Source organism: Ailuropoda melanoleuca, chromosome 2 (assembly GCF_002007445.2).
Source record: "Ailuropoda melanoleuca isolate Jingjing chromosome 2, ASM200744v2, whole genome shotgun sequence".
NCBI classification, from domain to species: domain Eukaryota; kingdom Metazoa; phylum Chordata; class Mammalia; order Carnivora; family Ursidae; genus Ailuropoda; species Ailuropoda melanoleuca.
Genome location: NC_048219.1, coordinates 192,342,969 through 192,361,822, shown reverse-complemented (window position 1 = coordinate 192,361,822; position 18,854 = coordinate 192,342,969). Strand labels below are relative to the sequence as shown.

General features: G+C 39.3%; 1 protein-coding gene and 1 pseudogene across 6 annotated transcripts in view; one reads left to right on the top strand and one right to left on the bottom strand.

Annotated features, from left to right (window-relative positions):
• Window positions 1–18,854, bottom strand: part of GIGYF2 (GRB10 interacting GYF protein 2) — a 141,116-nt gene that overhangs the window by 25,282 nt on the left and 96,980 nt on the right. For all 6 annotated transcript variants that reach the window (XM_002917967.4, XM_011223348.3, XM_019798294.2 and 3 more), the window contains 6 exons: window positions 18,301–18,408; window positions 17,173–17,273; window positions 15,282–15,382; window positions 13,250–13,411; window positions 11,315–11,473; window positions 8,493–8,729 (listed from right to left, as the gene is read on the bottom strand). In XM_002917967.4, coding sequence (XP_002918013.2) covers window positions 8,493–8,729; window positions 11,315–11,473; window positions 13,250–13,411; window positions 15,282–15,382; window positions 17,173–17,273; window positions 18,301–18,408 — 868 coding nt within the window. The remainder of the gene's footprint in view (window positions 1–8,492; window positions 8,730–11,314; window positions 11,474–13,249; window positions 13,412–15,281; window positions 15,383–17,172; window positions 17,274–18,300; window positions 18,409–18,854) is intronic.
• On the top strand, window positions 2,464–2,952 carry LOC100482587 (annotated as a pseudogene).

The following is an 18,854-nucleotide window of genomic DNA, read 5'->3' as shown; positions in this document are numbered from 1 at the left end:
GACAAAGCAACCTTTTTCATGACACCTCTCCAAAGGCAAGAGAAACAAAAGATGAAATGAACTTATGGGACTTCATCAAGATAAAAAGCTTCTGCACAGCCANAGTCAAAAAAACTAAGAGACAGCCCACGGAATGGGAGAATATATTTGCAAAGGACACCACAGATAAAGGACTGGTATCCAAGATCTACAAAGAACTTCTCAAACTCAATACACGAGAAACAAATAAACAAATCATAAAATGGGCAGAAGATATGAACAGACACTTTTCCAATGAAGACATACAAATGGCTAACAGACACATGAAAAAATGTTCAAAATCATTAGCCATCAGGGAAATTCAAATCAAAACCACACTGAGATACCACCTTACGCCAGTTAGAATGGCAGAATGGCAAAAAACAGACAAGGCAAGAAACAACAATTGTTGGAGAGAAAGCGGATCCCTCCTACATTGTTGGTGGGAATGCAAGTTGGTACAGCCACTCTGGAAAACAGTGTGGAGGTCCCTTAAAAAGTTAAAAATTGACCTACCCTATGACCCAGCCATTGCACTACTGGGTGTTTACCCCAAAGATACAGACGTAGTAAAGAGAAGGGCCATATGCACCCCAATGTTCATAGCTGCATTGTCCACAATAGCCAAATCATGGAAGGAGCCGAGATGCCCTTCAACAGATGACTGGATTAAGAAGCTGTGGTCCATATATACAATGGAATATTACTCAGCTATCAGAAAGAACGAATTCTCAACATTTGCTGCAACATGGACGGCACTGGAGGAGATAATGCTAAGTGAAATAAGTCAAGCAGAGAAAGACAATTATCATATGATTTCTCTCATCTATGGAACATAAGAACTAGGAGGATCGGTAGGGGAAGAAAGGGATAAAGAAAAGGGGGGTAATCAGAAGGGGGAATGAAACATGAGAGACTATGGACTCTGAGAAACAAACTGAGGGCTTCAGAGGGGAGGGGGTGGCGTAATGGGATAGACTGGTGATGGGTAGTAAAGAGGGCACGTATTGCATGGTGCACTGGGTGTTATACGCAACTAATGAATCATCGAACTTTACATTGGAAACCGGGAATGTACTGTATGGTGACTAACATAATATAATTAAAAAAATTTAAAAAAAAATTAAAGGAGATACAGACAATTGAGTAGCTTGATAATATTTAGTCAGCAATACTTTAAGACTTCATTACTTTAATACTCTACTTCCAATAATGGACAAAAAGGTGGAGATCAACAAGGATTTAGGTGATTTGAACAACACTATAAACTGACTGGACCTAAAAGACATCTATATAGAACACTCCAGCCAGCAACAGTAGAATATACATTCTTCTCAAAGAAACATGGAACATTCTCCAGGACAGACCTAAGGAAGGTAAAAACGGGACATAAAACCAACTTCGATAATTCATTTAAAGGGAGTACGCCTGGGTGGCTCAGTCATTAAGCGTCTGCCTTTGGCTCAGGGCATGATCCCGCGGTTCTGGGATCGAGTCCTGCATCAGGCTCCTCTGCTGGGAGCCTGCTACTTCCTCTCCCACTCCCCCTGCTTGTGTTCCCTCTCTCGCTGGCTGTCTCTCTGTCAAATAAATAAATAAAATCTTAAAAATAAATAAATAAAAAAATAATTCATTTAAAGGGAAAAATAGAGGCACCTGGCTGGCTCATTTGGTAGAGCATGTAACTCGAGCTCAGGGTCATGAGTTCAAGCCCTACACTGGTGTGGAGTTTAGTTAAAATAAAAAAATAAAGTAAAATAAAAGAAAAAGAATAAAAGTATGTTCTCTGATCACAATGGAATGAAAGTAACAAAGAAATTTTGGAAACTCACAAGTAAGTGGAAATTAAACAAAACACTTCTATATAACCAATGAGTCCAAGAACAAATCAAAACTTATGGGTAGCAGTTAAAGCAATACTTAGAGGGAAATTTATAACTGTAAATGTCTGTAGTGAGAAAGAAGATAGATATCAACTCGACAGATTAACCATCTACCTTAAGATACTAGAAAAAGAGAGCAAAGTAAAATTAAAGGAAGCAGAAAGAAATAATAAAATTAGAGAAGAAATTAATGAAACAGATAAAACAGAAAAAGATCAATAAAACCAAAAGCCGGTTCTTTAAAAAGAGCAACAAAATTGACTTAGCTTGACTGTCCAAGGAAAAAAAGAGGAGACTCAAATTACTACAATTAGGAAAGAAAGGAGGACATCACTATTGACCTTACAAAAATAAAAAGGAATATAAAGGGATAAAGGACAGTTGGTTATGACCGTCTGCCAATCAATTAGATAACTAGATGAAGAAGACAGATTCCTATAAAGAGACCAATTACCAAACACTTACTCAAGAAGAAATAGACAAACTAAATAGACCTATAAGAAGACACCAAGAGTTCCACTCAAGACTGGCGTTTGGTCAGTGCGAACCCACATGGTTTCACATGTGTATTGAGAAGTGTTATTTCTGTTCAGGGCTCATTTACCCCAGCCATGGCATGATGTTTGTCCATAACAACTGCAAAGTACTCAGCTTCTGTTAATCCAAGTCTCCTTAAAAACTTTAAAAAGAAGCGCAGTCATCACAAGTTGTCAGATGGACTAAAGCATTCCAAATAGTAGCAGGTAAAAAGTTTACTGTAGATAATCCGTTTGATTTTGCGACATAGAAATGAGCCTGTCAAATATGAGCGAGAGCTATGGTATAAAACTACTGATGTGATGAAGAGAGTTGAAGAGATCAAAGAGAAACAGAAAGCTAAATTTACAATGAACAGATTAAAGAAAAATAAAGAATTACAGAAAGCTCAGGACATCAAAGAAGTCAAGCAAAACATCTTATCCGGGCCTCTTCTGCAGGCAAAGGAAAGCAGCTGGAAGAAAAAATGGTGCAGAAATCACAACAGGATGTGGACATGGAAGATATTTCTTAAAAATCTCACTAACCATTTCTATTAAGTGCTTTTGAAAATCTCCTTAAGAGACTAAGAACTTCTAAATTATTAATTTTAAATAGGGTCACTCAAATGAAAGGTAACTAAAAATACATCTCCCCTACACTGCTCTCTGCAAAACATTAGATATTATAGACGTTAGATTGCATCTCCACTGTTAAGCCTTCACTGATAGTTACATTAATTTTTATAAAGATTTTATTTATTTATTTGACAGAGCTAGAAAGCACAAGTGTGCACACGGGGAGAGGGGTAGAGAGAGAGGGAGAGGGACAAGCAGACTATGTGCTAAGCATGGAGCCTGATGTGGGCAGATCCCATGACTCCGAGATCATGACCTTAGCCAAAATCAAGAGTCTGATGCTCAACTGACTGAGCCACCCAGGCATCCCCGATAGTTTCATTTCTGTAAGTCATGCGAATTCTCTTTGTGAATACAGAAGTGAACTACAGACTTAAAATGGTCCTGCCATTTGGATAATGGCACTAGGCAGTATTTACGTAAGAACTAAGGACAAAAATTCATGGCTAGTGATCTGTAAAATAAATTTTCTTTGCAGTAAGAAAAAAAAAAAAAAAGTAAAGACATTGAATTAGTAACCAAAAAACCATCCACAAAGAAAAGCCTAGGCCTACATGGTTTAACCACTGAATTCTACCAAACGTTCAAAGAAGTAATACCACTTTGGGGCGCCTGTGAGGTTCAGTCTGTTAAGCGTCTACCTTCACCTCAGGTCATGATCCCAGAGAACCGTGTCGGGCTCCCTACTCAGCAGGGAGCCTGCTTCTCCCTCTCCCTCTGCAGCTCCTCCTGCTTGTGCTCTTTTACTCACTCACTCACTCGCTCTCTCAAATAAAATCTTTGAAAAAATAAAAATAAAAGAAGTAATACCACTTCTTCACAAACTCTTCCAAAATATAGAAGAGGAAACATTTCCCAACTCATTCTTCAAGGCCAAGCATTATTCTGACACCAAAATCAGACAAAGACATCACAAGAAAGAAAAAATAACTTATAGACCAAAATCTCTTATGAATATGAACATAAAAACCCTCATCAAAATACCAGCAAACTAAGTCCAGCAACATATAAAAATAGAATTATATACCAAGTAGGATTTATCCCAGGAATCCAATAGTGGTTCAACATGTGAAAATCAATTAATGTAATACACTATATTGATAGAAACAAAACAAAAAAAAAAAAAACCATGATCATCTCAACAGACACAAAGCATCTGACAAAATCCAACACCCTCTCAGGATAAAAATGCTCAACAGGGGCGCCTGGGTGGCACAGCGGTTAAGCGTCTGCCTTCGGCTCAGGGCGTGATCCCGGCGTTATGGGATCGAGCCCCACAAGGCTCCTCCACTGTGAGCCTGCTTCTTCTTCTCCCACTCCCCCTGCTTGTGTTCCCTCTCTCACTGGCTGTCTCTATCTCTGTCAAAGAAATAAAAATAAAATCTTTAAAAAAAAAATGCTCAACAAAGAAGGAATAGAAGGAAACTTCCTCAGCCTGATGAAGGGCATCTACAAAAACCCCACAGATAACATTAAATTTAATGGTGAAAGACTGGATGCTTCCTCCTCCAAGATCAGAAACAAGACAAAGATATTCGATTTGCTATTTCTATTCAACATTGTATTAGAGGTTCTAGCCAGGACAATTAGGCGAGAAAATGAAATAAAAGATTGGAAAGGATGAAGTAAAACCATCTCTATTTGCAGACGACAAAGTTCTATGTATAGAAAATCTTAATGAATCCATTAAGAAATATTAACTAATAAAGCAGTTCAGCAAGACTGCAGGATACAAAAGCCCAATATACAAATATTAACTGTATATCTATACACTTGCAGTGAACAATCTGAAAATGAAATTTTGAAAATTCCATTTACAAGAACATCAAAAAGAACAAAATACTTAATAAGTTTAACAGAAGTAACACAAAAGTTATACTCTAAAAACTATAAAATACTGAAAGAAATTCAAGAAGATCTAAATAAAAACCATCCCATGTTTATGGATCAGAAAACTTAATATTGTTAAGGTGGCAAAGCTCCTCAAACTGATCTACAGAGTCAAGGCAATCTCTGTCAAAATCCCAGCTGGCTTCTTGTGGAAACTGGTAAGCTCATTCTACAATCCACATGGAACTGAAAGATAACCAGAATAGCCAAATAATAGGGAAAAAGAACAAAGCTGGAGGACTCACACTTCCTGATTTCAAAACTTAAATAAAGCAATAAAATATCAAGATGGTGTGTTACTAGCATAATGACATATAATACAGACACCTGAATAGAATTCAGAGTCCAGAAATGAAAACACATGTCTATGGTAAACTGATTTTCAACTTGACTGTCAAGGCCATTCAGCGGAAAAAGAATAGTCTTTTCAACAAATGGTGTAGGACACCTGGATAGTTAGTCACAAGCAAAAGAATGGAAGTCCAACCCTTACCTCACACAATTAACAGAAAATAACACAGAATGGATCAAAGACCTAAATGTAGCAGCTAAAATTACAAAAGTATTGGAAGAAAACATTGGAATAAATCTTCATCACCTCGGATTTGGCAACAGTTTCTTAGATATGACACCAAAAGCACAAACAACAAAAGAAAAAATTGAACTTCATAAAAATGAAAAATGTTATGCATCGAAGAACACAAGGAAGTAAAAAGACAGCCCAAGTAATAGGAAAAATATTTTTAAATCATGTATCTGATAAGGGACTTATAATATCTAGAACACATAAAGAACTCTTATAACTCAGTTAAGACAAACCACCTAGATTAAAGGCAGGCAAAGGATTTGAATAGACATTTCTCCAAAGATACACAAATGGCCAATAAACACATGAAAAGATACTCGACATCATTTGTCATCAGGGAAATACAAACCAAAACCACAAGATAACACTTCACACCTACTAGGGTGGCTATAATCAAAATATCAGATAGTAAGGATTAATGAGGATGTGGAGAAATTTGAATTCCCATATATTGCTGGTGGTGATGTAAAATGGTACAGCCACTTTGAAAAATAGTCTGGCAGTTTCTCAAACCATTAAACACATAGTTCTCATATACCCCAGCAATTCTACTCCTAGGTTATACATCTGCATAAAAGCTTGAACATGAATATTTATCTATAGCAGCAATACTCATAATAGCCAAAAGATAGAAACAGTTCAACTGTCCATCAACTGAGGAATGGATACACAAAAGCTGGCATGTCCATGAAGTGGACTGTCATTCAGCCATAAAAAGGAATAAAGCACTGATTCATATTATAATATGACTGAAGAACCTTGAAACCATTATGCTAATTCAAAGAAGCCAGTCACAGAACACCACATTATCATAGGATTCCATTTAGCTGTTATGTCTAGAATAGGCTAATCTATAAAGACAGAAAGTAGATTAGGGGTTACTTTGGGCTGGGGAGAACAGGGGGTAGGGTGTGACAGCCAGAGGGTGTTTTGGGAGGCCTAGGGTGGTACTGAAAAATGTTAAAATCCACGTGGTGATGGTTGCACATATCTGTGAATATACTGAAACTATTGAATTGTCTACTTTAACTGGTTCAACTGTATGGTATGTCAGTTGTATCTCAATTAAGCCCTCTTTAAAAAACTCCTCCCCGCCGCACCCAGGAGAACCTTTAGCAACTCCTCATAACCATCTTAAGTTCTTTATCTTCATTCAGGATTTTTTATCTATAAAATATCTCTACAGTCTTGGGGTGCCTGGGTGGCTCAGTGGTTAAGCATCTGCCTTCAGCTCAGGTCACAATCCCAGGGTCCTGGGGATCAAGCCCCACATCAAGCTCTCTGCTCAGCAGGGAGTCTGCTTCTCCCTCTGCATCTTCCCCTCCCCTTGTGGTCTGTCTCTTGCTTTCTCTCTCCGAAATAAAAAAAATCTTCAAAAACAAACAAACAAACCAAACAAACAAAAAACGCTACAGTCTTTATTGTAAGATAACAAGCCAAAACCAGACAAACAAAAGATAGCCAGAGAAGTTAGAGATCTGGAAGTCACCTGAGCCTTTGTCTTCCCCTTTATCCCCATATTCTTATCAGTCACCACATTCTATGATGTGGCCTCTAAGAACAGTCTTCTGACAGTCTTTTCAGGGCCCTGGAGCCAAAGATACATGGGTTCTAATATATGGCTCTGCTCTCAACTCTCAGCTGGACCCAAAGCAAGCTAAAACATAGCTCCCCAACATTTTTCCTCTTTGGCAGAATATAGGTATCCACACTTAAGCTTTTAACAATGGTTGTAAAGATAAAATGATGTAACATATGAAAAGCTGCGGTCCAGTGCTTGACACAAAGCAAACACTCAATAATTAGTATCTTCAACTCCACCTTTCCAATCCCACTACCACCTTCCTCTCCTTCACCCAGACCACTCCAGCCCCTCACACACAAGCACTCTGCTGACCTCCAGTTCTGTTCTTTGCAAGTCCATCTTCCATCTAGTTCTCAAAGTGACTAATATTTGCTCTTGCAAATCGGACAATGCTATTTCCTAGCTGAAAACACTTCAGTGTCCCACTCTGTTTTATACACTTTAAGTCCTAATTCTTTAATAGAGTATATACAACCAATGGTGACACAGACCCTGCCCATGCTTCTCTCATACCTCACTCGCCAATAGTAACTCACTTTTTAAAATTCCCCCAAACATACCACAGTGTTTCTGAACTTCATTCCTTTGCTCACACTATGTCTCCTCTCTCAAAAACCCCCTCCATTCTCCAAACTGCCTGTTCAGCTTTTTATTGTTTTTAATTTTCCCTCCCAAATGACTGTTTAAAAGTTATCTTTTTCTAGGAAACCTCTCCATACTTCCCATGTGGACAGTGATTCTCACATTTTAGCAAGCAGAAGAATCCCCTGGAGGCTTTGTTCAAACACAGATTACTGGGTTCCACCCTCAAAAGGTTCTGATTTAGGAAGTCTGGGGTGGGACCTGAAAATCTGCATTCCTAACAAATTCCCATGGGTTCACACCCTGAGAACTGCCACCTCTCCCACTACGCTCACCACTCTGTATTCATATTTCCTATTTATATATCTTTCTCCCATGAGCTCCCTGAAGACAGGGGACACGGAACCATACTGTTAACCACCGATCACATGTAAAGTTATTTGAATCCTGCCATAAAACTGCTCCTCACTTCCCATTTACTCCCATTCCACCACTAATGCCACGACTTCATGGTCACCGAAGGCTTACTAACTAGCTCTGCCTTTGTCCCTCAGATCCAGACAGTCACTAAGTCTTGCTGGTTGCTTGGCTTGCTCAGTCAGTAGAGCATGTGACTCTTGATCTCTGGGTCGTGAGTTCAAAAGCTCCACATTGGGCATGGAGCTTACTTAGGGGTAAAAAAAACAGTAGTAACATTCGGTACTAAAGAAAGTACACTACTTTACTACTGATACTGCCAGCATCTACCTAAAAACACCAGCAATTAGCTCCTACGGTTGGTATCGAGGCTTTACCTTCATCTGAGCCAGCTGCTGCTGCTGCTGTTGCTGTTGCAGCCTCCGGAGAGCCTCCTGTTGCTGCTGCCTCTGGCGCATTAACTCCTTCTGCCGCTGGAGCTCCAGCTCTTTCCTCTTCCGCTCCTCCTCTTCATGCCGGAGTCGGGCTGCCTCCTCTTCCATTCGCAGCCTATTCTCCTCTAATCGACGCTGGGCTTCTTCTTCTTCCCGGGCCCATTTTGCAGCCTCCTCTTCCTTCCCAGAAGGAAAAAGAAAGAGAATAAAATTTAATTCTGTTAAAAAAAAAAATTTGAATCACTTTTGAAGGTCTCTTTCAAAAAGCTATAGAAGTAATAGAGAAAGCAGAAACTCCATTTATGATGACATAGGCAGAGGTAAGTTTTCTTTTAAAATATATTTACAGTAGCTACAAAGGCTTAGCATGCTTACAGGATAAAATTTCAATTTATTTGCTAATTTCTTCATGAAAGGAATGTCACTTTGAACATCTGTGGTAAGTACCGATCTCTCTGAGACATCACCACCAACTGCAGCAAAGGCAGATTCTGGAGACAGTTCCTATATTGAGATAAAGCTAGCTTTTCAGGGTACTGAGCTTGAAAAACTACCAGGACACCTTGCAAGGACAGATTACCAGGAAAGCGGGTGCACCTGGGTGGCTCAGTCAGTTAAGATTACCAGGAAAGCATCAACCAGTTCTGGAACCAGAGCAACCTTATAATTCCAGAGCAACCTTATAATTCCAGAGCAACCTTATAATTCCATCCCTGATTCACACCCCTTGTGGCCCACAGGTCCTTTGGAACATCTCTCTTCGACCCATCATCCATCCCTTTACTACTCTGTCCTGTACCTTGGCTCATTGTCCTTCTGCTTTTCTTCTTCCAAACCATTCCAATGTTTGTACCTACAATGCTGTGTTTTATCCAGATAGCCCATTCCCCTTCGTTCTCCAGAACTCAGGGCAGATATCAACCACTCTATGAGGACTTCCCTAGCCTTTAGGAGGTAAGACTTCCCCTCTGCCACTTCATTATGTCCAATTATACCTCGTCCTTCTCTGTTTGCTCCTAGTCCACCCATGCCAACAACTATTTCCTATCCAAAAACCATTCCTTTCAGCCTTCTTCCTTGCAGACAGAGGCTCTGTCACCTCAGAGGTCTACAATGCCAGATTTCACTTTTTAAGTTTCCAATATAACTAGGGGCACCCACGTGATATGATTTAGGCCAAAGGGATGTATGCTGGGAGGTTTCTAGAGAAGATATTCTTCTGAAACAAAAGAAGCGTAAGAGAAGGATCATTCCCTTGCAGGTTGTACAAGGGCATGGTACCCAAAACTCCTAATCATGAGGTGAAAAATCTGAAGTTAAAGTAAACCCACCAAGAAACACTACAGCAGAATTTTGCAAAGGACCTAGATCCTTAATGACATCACTGAGTTACTGCCTTATCTCCTTGATATGTGATCTGTTGTTTAAACTAGTTTTAGGTGAATATTTTCGTTTTGCAGCTGAAAGCATCCTAACTGTGGCGTTTAGTTCTTGTACAATTATCACCAACATAGCCTGTGAGCTTAAGGACAGAAACAATTTCTTTAAAACTTTCATACTCCACCAGGAAACAAGCAAAATAACTGGCATATGGTACCTTAACTAAATATATTAACTCAAATGATAAGCCAAATGATGAGTTGACATGCAATCTACCCTTGAGGTCTATCTAATTCTAATGGTATTTAGGTTACTCAAAGAGTTTCAATCAAGACCTTAGGTAAAATTACGCAGGTAGTGTCCAGCTTGTATCAATCTACATGTGTAAGTGTGGACTGCCCACAGTGATTTCCTTCCAAAGAGTACAGTACGTGGGGAGAAGAGTAATGTTTACAGTGGAGAAACCTGACAGGCACTGCTGCAGCCAAGTGACCAAGTTCATAGTATGTACCCTTGATTTAGTGTGATGAAAATGGCACCCTGCCTCTGTGTGATCTACTTTCCAAACACCCATAACTCCAGTTTAATTGTGAGAAAAACGTCAGATGAATTCCAATAGTCACCCTCTAACATACAGACCACTATATCTTAAAACTGCCAAAGACCCCCAAAACAAGGACAGCCTGAGAGACTGTCAGGCGAAGCAGCAGCTAGGGAGACAACTAAATATAGTATTTTGGATTCGGGATCTGGAACAGAAAAAGGACATGAGGGAAAAATTGAGGAAATGTGACAAAACTATAAACTTTAGTTAAAAATGCATCAATAATGGTTTAATGTGACAAATGTACCATATTAATGTAAGATAATAATAGAGGAAACCATATTATCACCCAAATTTTTCTGAAAATCTAATATTGCTCTAAAAATAAAGTCTACTAATAAAAAAAAAAATCTAAGCTCTTAAACATTAAAAGGAAATGCTTTAGGGGTTCTGGCTGCCTGTAGTGACAGAATGACCTGGTTGGACGAGAACTGGATAGTGCCTATTGTTACACAGCCTGTGAAAATATTAAGCAGCACTGAATAGTGCACTTTAGAAAAGTGAGAGTCCCCTCAGGCAAAAGTGGTCAACTTGCAGATCTCTCATTTGGTTTTTTAAAGGACAGGGCTTCTTTAGATTTCTCTCTGATATTCTGTGGAGTTTTTGGTCCTCTGATATTTTGTCCAGCTTTTACGATCACCCATGGGATAGTCATTACAAAAAAGTCAGTTAGGTCTCTTCTAATAATTTTCAGTAAATAGGCTATCCTCATATCCAAACACTTTCTAATCACAAATTCCAAGCTTCAAAGAAGCAATGAGAAGAGCAAGCCATCTGTCACCTGCTTGCGTAACAACTCCTCCTGCTTCCGCCTTTCTTCCTCTTCTCTCCTCCTCTCCTCCAGTCTCCTAAGAGCTTCTTCTTGCTGTTGTCTTTCTTCCTCTTCTCGCTGTCGCCTTAGTGCAATTTCTTGCTCCCTTTGGCGTCGTAGAGCTTCTTCCTAAGTTTAAAAAAAAAAAAAAATGTGTGTGTGCACGTGTGAGAGAGAAAGAGAGAGAGAGAGAAACAAATTCTGGATCTCAATTAATACATCCCATTATAATTTTAAAAGAAACAGACTATGAGCTGCTAAGGCTCTGTTAACAGTAAGCATAAAAAAATATAACCAGGATCTAGAGTAAAAAGAGTTGGGAAACAGACATACCAACAATTAAAATAATTTGTATTTAAAGTATTAGTAGTGGGGCATTCAGTCTGTTCAGTCTGTTAAGCATCTGACTCTTGATTTTGGCCCAGGTCATGATCTTAGGGTTGAGGGATCAAGCTCTGTGTCAGGCTCCATGTTGGGTATGGAGTCCACTTGAGATTCTTTTTTTTTTTTTTTTTTAAGATTTATTTATTTGACAGAGAGAGAGCACAAGCAAGGGGAGTGGCAGGCAGAGGGAGAGGGAGAAGCAGGCTCCACCTGAGCGCCCCTCCACTTGAGATTCTCTTTCTCCCTCTGCCCCTTCCCTCTCCCTCTCCAAAAAATAATAATAATAAATAAGATTCTCCCTCTTCCTCTGCCCCTAACCCCCACCCCCCCAACTAACGCACACACATGCTCTATTCTCTAAAAAATAAACAAATAAAAATAAATAAAATAAAATCGTAGCAGTTAAATAGCACTACACTGAGAGTCTATCCTAGTTTCTACATTAGATACTACATTTACTAATTAACCCCAGAATGCGCTGCATGAGGCCTGAGGCTTTGGTTTCTCTTCAGGAACATTAGCCTTTGTTTTTTTCACCCCCAAAATCAACTGAGAACCCAGAACATAAGTCAATTCAACACAGTAACCAAAAATGCCTGGTGTAGTAGAAATAAGCTCTCCAGTCAGAAGTACTGAGTGAAGCTGTATATTGTAGAACATGTTCTGAAGAACAAAGTCCCACATGTCAAGTACAAAGAAAAGGATCTCGGTCGCCTGGGTGGCTCAGTCGGTTAAGCGTCTGCCTTTGGCTCAAGTCATGATCTCAGGGTCCTGGGTTGGAGCACTGCATCATGCTCCCTGCTTGGCAAGGAGTCTGCTTCTCCCTCTCCCTCTGCCTCTCCCCACTGCTCCAGATCACTCTCTCAAATAAATAAAATCTTAAAAAAGGGGGGTGTCTCACTGTCAAAATAATTCAGGAAATAATGAGCAACACAGAATTAAACTGATTTCTTTACTGCAATACTTCTTAGAGCCCTTACATGCTAGTGTACAGAGTAACCCTAAGAAATATTAGTAGTTCAAATCTAATCTCAGCAGGGATCCTTTTATTTTTCACAGAGTACCTCTTGGGGCCAACAATGGGTATGAAATATGAGATAAAGCAGACTCTGGGGTTATTGCAGAGTGGACTGTTTCAACCGGGATCTGTAAAAATCCCAACAGAAAAACGAGTCCAGCACATGAACAGAGAATTCCCAAAAAAGAAACACAAACAGCCAAAATGCATGAAAACTGTTCATCATCACTGGTTATAAATAAAACTTTAGTAAAGACTTAGTTACTTCTGAAATCTAACTGAAAATATTCAAAAGAAATCAACTCCAGTGATTTACCAGGACTGAAGTTAGCCCCCAAGGGCTGCTACTGGGTCACAGATATTTCTTCTAAAGGAAGTGAATCTCCTAAAGCTCTAATCCCAATCCTGCTGTTAACTCCCTCTCAACCTCAGAGAGACCACCTCTCGAGAACCATGAATGCGGTTCTGGGCTAATTCTGGGGTCCGTGTTCTCCAAGGTATACCTGTTTCCTTCGGGCGAGCTCTTCTTCCTCCCGCCTCTTCCTTTCTTCCTCCTGCTGCCTCCGAAGAATTTCCTCCTGTTGTCTCCGCAGTTCTTCTTGCCTCTTTCGTTCCTCCTCTTCCCGTTTTGCCCTCATTTCTGCCTCTCTTCTCTCCTGTTCTAGCTGTGATTACAAGAAAATACTCTTAGAAACCTGAAGCCAAGAACAGAAACACTCCAACATCACTGACCAGTACCATTAGGAGAAGCTGGAAGATGTAGACACTACACGATTCACAGTTGCTTGTACTGCAAGTGAGTGATGAAACCAGTTCTGTAAGAACTCAGCTCTGGTATGTTGCAGTAGGGAGAACAGTGTCACGCTCTTCTAAACTGAATGGACTCTCCCCCAACATTTACCTACCTCCTCATTCCACACTACCATACCCCATCTCCTAGACATGGAAGAAACTGGCCACCAGGACAGTAACATCAAAATACTCTTGGGGTGGCACTTCTTTGCTCATCTCTACAAAGGATTTTCTGATTCAAGATCTAACAGTGTGTCTACAAGGTTTCAAAAGCAATGTTGTAAAGCTGCTAGAGTGAAAAATCATAGAATTCTTTAAAATTTGAAGATGAATTACTTAGCAAATTCTATCATTTATAGTTCCTAGTTACTAGTCCAATCCAGCACCTCGTCTCCATTCTCACTGCCACACACACAGTTCAGGCTTTCACTTTCTCATCCACACTTCTAGAAGTCCCTTACTGGTTTCCCAAGCATCCGTTCTGCCCACATTCTGCAGCACAACATCTTTTAAGTTCCACCAAAAGAGTCATTCCCGGCTTACACATAACACCATCCTTTACCCTGAAATAAATTCTAAGCCTCTAACAGACATGTGTAAGGACCCTCATGACTGGCTTGCCTCATCTTAGCCTCCTCGCCCTTCACTTATCCCTCAGACACACAATGGCTCCAGGCCAGACCAAATTATTTAGCTGCTTCCTGAGCCAGTTATGTTCTCGTGCATTTCCAAGCCTTTACAGGAACTGTTTCCTTCAGCTGGGTTAAATCTTTCTATTCTTCAAGTAAAACTTAGTGCAGGTACTACTGTCCATCACCAGTGTCACCCAATTCCTGATGCCCACCTCTCCAACTGGGTGAGAATAGCTAGCCCATGTGCTTTCTTGAGTAACCTGTAACTCTAAGTGTTACTCACCTGTGTGTCATTGCCCCCCTGCCCACTTCAACACACACACCCCAGACACAAAAGACTGCAAGTTCCTATCACTCCCTCATCATCTACGTGTTCCCAGCACAAAGCACGACAGTACTGGAACACTCTCAAGAATTAGCTGAATTATGGTCTCTTGCTCATTTATGGAGACAGACCCTGATCGTGAACCCTTTCTGGGCACTCTACGCAGACTGTCTACCTCAGAGGATGAGCACACATTAAGTATAAAATAGGAACAAAATTCTCCCGGAGGCATGAGAATCCAGAATCATTACAATGACACTAAGTGTTGATAAGACATCCTCAGCTGGCAAGTACTAAAAACCAAAACTCAAGATTCCCTGCTCCTCCAGAAGATGTGAATGGAACATGGGATCTAATGTTAATGTGACCACATGTCTGGGGACAGTAAGAAATGTACATTAACACCACTATAAAGATTCAATGTGGGAACTCAAGCCACAGATCAACAGTTTGATAAGCAACGCAGTGCATATTTTCCTAAGTCTTAGAATTTGAAACAAGCGTTTATACCATGAATAATGTAATTAAAGTGTACATATGATCATAATCATGAATGTGTCAACCAATTTTAATTGATTTAATTTAAACTTGTTGATTTTCATTGTCTGAGGTCTTTTTCGGGAGAAAAGGGGACAGTAAGGATAGAATATGAATGTGCTTATACCAGCTAAGTAACAGTAAACTAACAGGAAAAAGTATAGCTAGCCAAAGAGAGACATCAGTAAACAAACGCCTTTGTCCTACAGATGGAAAGCACGCACTGCTATGGAAGAATGAGTTTCAGACCTTTGCAGCTTTGGCCTTCTCCATCTGCTGAAGCTGTTCAAGGGCAGGTCCTGGAGTCGTGGTGTCAAGGGGAAGATCCCATACACTACCACCTTCCCAAACTGTAGGACAGTAAGAGGAAAAGTGAAGGATATCGGAGCTTACATACATGATCATATATCCACAAGCATTAATAAAAAAAGCTATTTCCGTGTCCATGAATGAATTCCATCATACCTATCTGTGCTGCTTTTAGGTAGACTAAACTGCCAGTGGGCTCTGGTTTAAATAAATATCCTTCAACACATCTAGAAGGAAAGAAATTACCAGGCATTTGCTGAGAAACTAATTTCATTCTCAAAAAATCCTGTAAGAGGGGCACCTGGATGGCTCAGTTAGTTGAGCACCTGATACTTATTTCGGCTCAGGTCATGAGCTCAGTGCCATGAGATCGAGCCCTGTGTCAGGCTCCACCTGGGCATGGAACCTGCTTAGGATTCCCTCTCTCCCTCTCCCGCTGCCCCCATCCCCCACTGTCCCTCTCTGTCCCTCTCTTAAACAAACCCTATAAGGTATTCGTTCATATCCCCCATCTTTACAGATGAATAAGCTAAGGAATAGGGGTAGTTTCATAACATTCCCAAGGACACACACCAAACACGTGGCCATTCCAGGACTTAAAATACCAGTGTGTTAGATCCCAAAGCCCACAGTATTTCCAGTAGCCATACAACCTCTTACTGCACACCCAGTAGAGAGTGGGGTCAAGAGAGGTATATAACAAACTAGAGAGCACTAAGTAGTTGCATGATATTGTGAATGTATTAAGTGCCACTGAATTGCTCATCTAAAAATGGTAATATTATGTTACGTGAATTTCACTTCAAAGAAAAAGAAAGAGGTACAGCTGGAGCTGGGGAGGCCTCTGGAAAGGCTGGGCAGTTCTAACAAATGACAATGGGTCCTACAGACCTGCAAAGCAGCACAGGGTCAGATGCAGAAGTAAACAAATAGATAAAGGCTTCTGAGTCTGCTTTCCTACTGCCAACAAAAGGTTTGCTGACACCACTTTTCAACATTCTCTACTCCCTATACTCCTATATCTATACTAGAAATTACTGGTTGTATAAAACCAATGGACTATTTGTAAAAGGCCTTGATCATATCATATCATACCGAAAGAAACTTTAATATAAGATACTTATAAACAGTTCCCCCAAAATTGGAGAATATTTTTAACATCCTACTATAAATGGCTACCAAGAAAAAATAATGTACACAGAGCAGGGAAAGTTGATGAGGGATGATAATCAGTCCAACTATAATCTCCTATAAGGCCTATCCACAGTTCAAACTGTCTACCTCTGCAGGTATCAAACCTTAAAAACCAGAAGGGTTCCGTCAATATCAAAACTTAAAAAAAAAAAAAAAAAAAATCCCAGACCCAAATTTTCTAATTTGATGCAAAAAGATCAGAGAATGAGGTAGGGTGTTCACTTTAAAGCAGGCTTTTCTCATCCCAGAACTTCTGGGTACCTGTAGCGTTAAGCTATATATTAATCTTTCACTCAAAAGAATAGATGCTTTTACTTAAGCTTTTTTTTTTTTTCTTTTTCCACTCTGGCTGGCAGAAGAAGTCAAAGAACAATTCATAGGACTTTTCCACACTGGTAAGAGCAACACAAAGAGAGAGGTTGATTCAAATTCATGAGATTTATCTACTAAACACTTCCAGCAAATCCTTAACAGTATATTTTCAACTATATTTTCAATCCTTTCCTGGGGAAAATGAGACTATTTGTTAATATTCAAAATAAAATGGTTCAAAAACTGACATATTTTTTAAAAATTGAATTATAAAGTAAGAGTCTAAATCCTCGGAGCTACACTGAAGGCCAATCTAAATTTTTACCTGTAGGCTGTGAGGCTGTTGGCTGAAGCTCCCAGATAGAACCAGTATCTGGCACCGACACAGACCTAGTTACTGAAGGAATGATGTTCTGATCAGATATTCTGCAAAAGGGAAATAAAAAAATTAACTTGTTCTTGTCATTTGCAAAAATAAAGAGGAAAAAAATAGGTAAAGAGGAATTTTCTATGTTATTGGTACATTTTCCAGGCTATTTGGCCAGAAAACTCTTTCATTGTTTTAACTAAAATGTAACACTACCAAAACGTTTAAAAGACGAACAAAGATAAAGGCCCAGTCATCACACTTCTGGAAGCAAGGTATTAGCAAATGTTGATTTCTAGATAATAGATATACCTATGGTCTTAAAAAAAACTCAGAATATGTCAATAACAATAAAAGAGGCAACATGTTATAATGAAAAACCCATAGACCATAAGTCAAAAGGTCTTCGTTTTAGTTCTCTGAAGTTTTCTGTGTATTATGTCAACCGAGTTCTTTAGCCTCTCGGTATCAGTTTATCCATCTATAAACTGGCACCTTATTGCCTAACCTGCTACCTCACTCAATGGGTTAGAACTCAAAAGAGAAATGTGGAAGGTTTTTGTTAAATTGGACAGTAAGGTTTTTTAAGACGGTTACTGATGCCTCTGAAGGAAATACAAGTATTGCCCTGAATGATAATCTGAAACTACAGAAATTTAAGACTTTTAGCATAATTTCCTTTTCCTCAGACTTATCTCAATGACTTTCGGGTTCTGGAAAATTTTAACTCTGTGTGGCACTGTGAATATCTTTCCTGAGATCTAATGGGTGAAAAGGAGATTAAACTTCTATAATTTTTTGGTTGCTGGTTCTGTAAGAATACACTGTCCAATGTTCTCATTATTCTGTGGTTCTTATTCCAAATTTATCCTCTGTGAGTAAAAAAACCAAAAATGCTTTACTGCCAGCTTAATTATTATTTTTAAAAGCTATATTCTGGTTTTATACACAATAGCCACATATGTGTCACTGTGCGTATTCTGATACCAGTTCACACATTATACCAAAATTTCCTTTCTTCTCTTTAATATCCCCCCCCCCCCAACACTCACACACAATGTGACACATCATGGAATGACCACCAACCTCATTTTCAGAGCCTGGAACTGTTGGAGAAGAAGTGCCAACTGTTGCTGCTGCTGCGAAGACAAGGCTGCTTTTTGTTGTTGAGCCAAAACCTGTGCATATTGTTGTCTTCAAAAAGTAAAATAAAGTGTAACCTGTCTATGCACATTTAGTACACTTCACTGAGATACTGAAAGGTCAGTCCACCACCCCCAAAAAACACTGTTAGAAATAGCTATCAAATAAATTTTAACAATTCTTCATAAGGATAGTTACACAGAAAATTCTCTACTTCATTAGAAAAAGAAGTAAACTTCTAAATAACATGCTCAAAGAGGAGAGCAAAAATAAAAAAATTACAAAATGTCAAAAACCGTCAAACTCCCTGAAAATATCAGAAAGCAAGTGAAAAATAAAACATTTAAATAGCTGTTTTCACGTGAAGCACCTTTTGCAAAAATAAAATCACCTGAATAAAAATTCTCAAAATTTAGGTTTCAGCTTGGAAAATTTTAGGTTAAGATTTTTTTTCACTGGATACACAGTGAAAGGTAGACAAATTTTTTCTGTAAAGA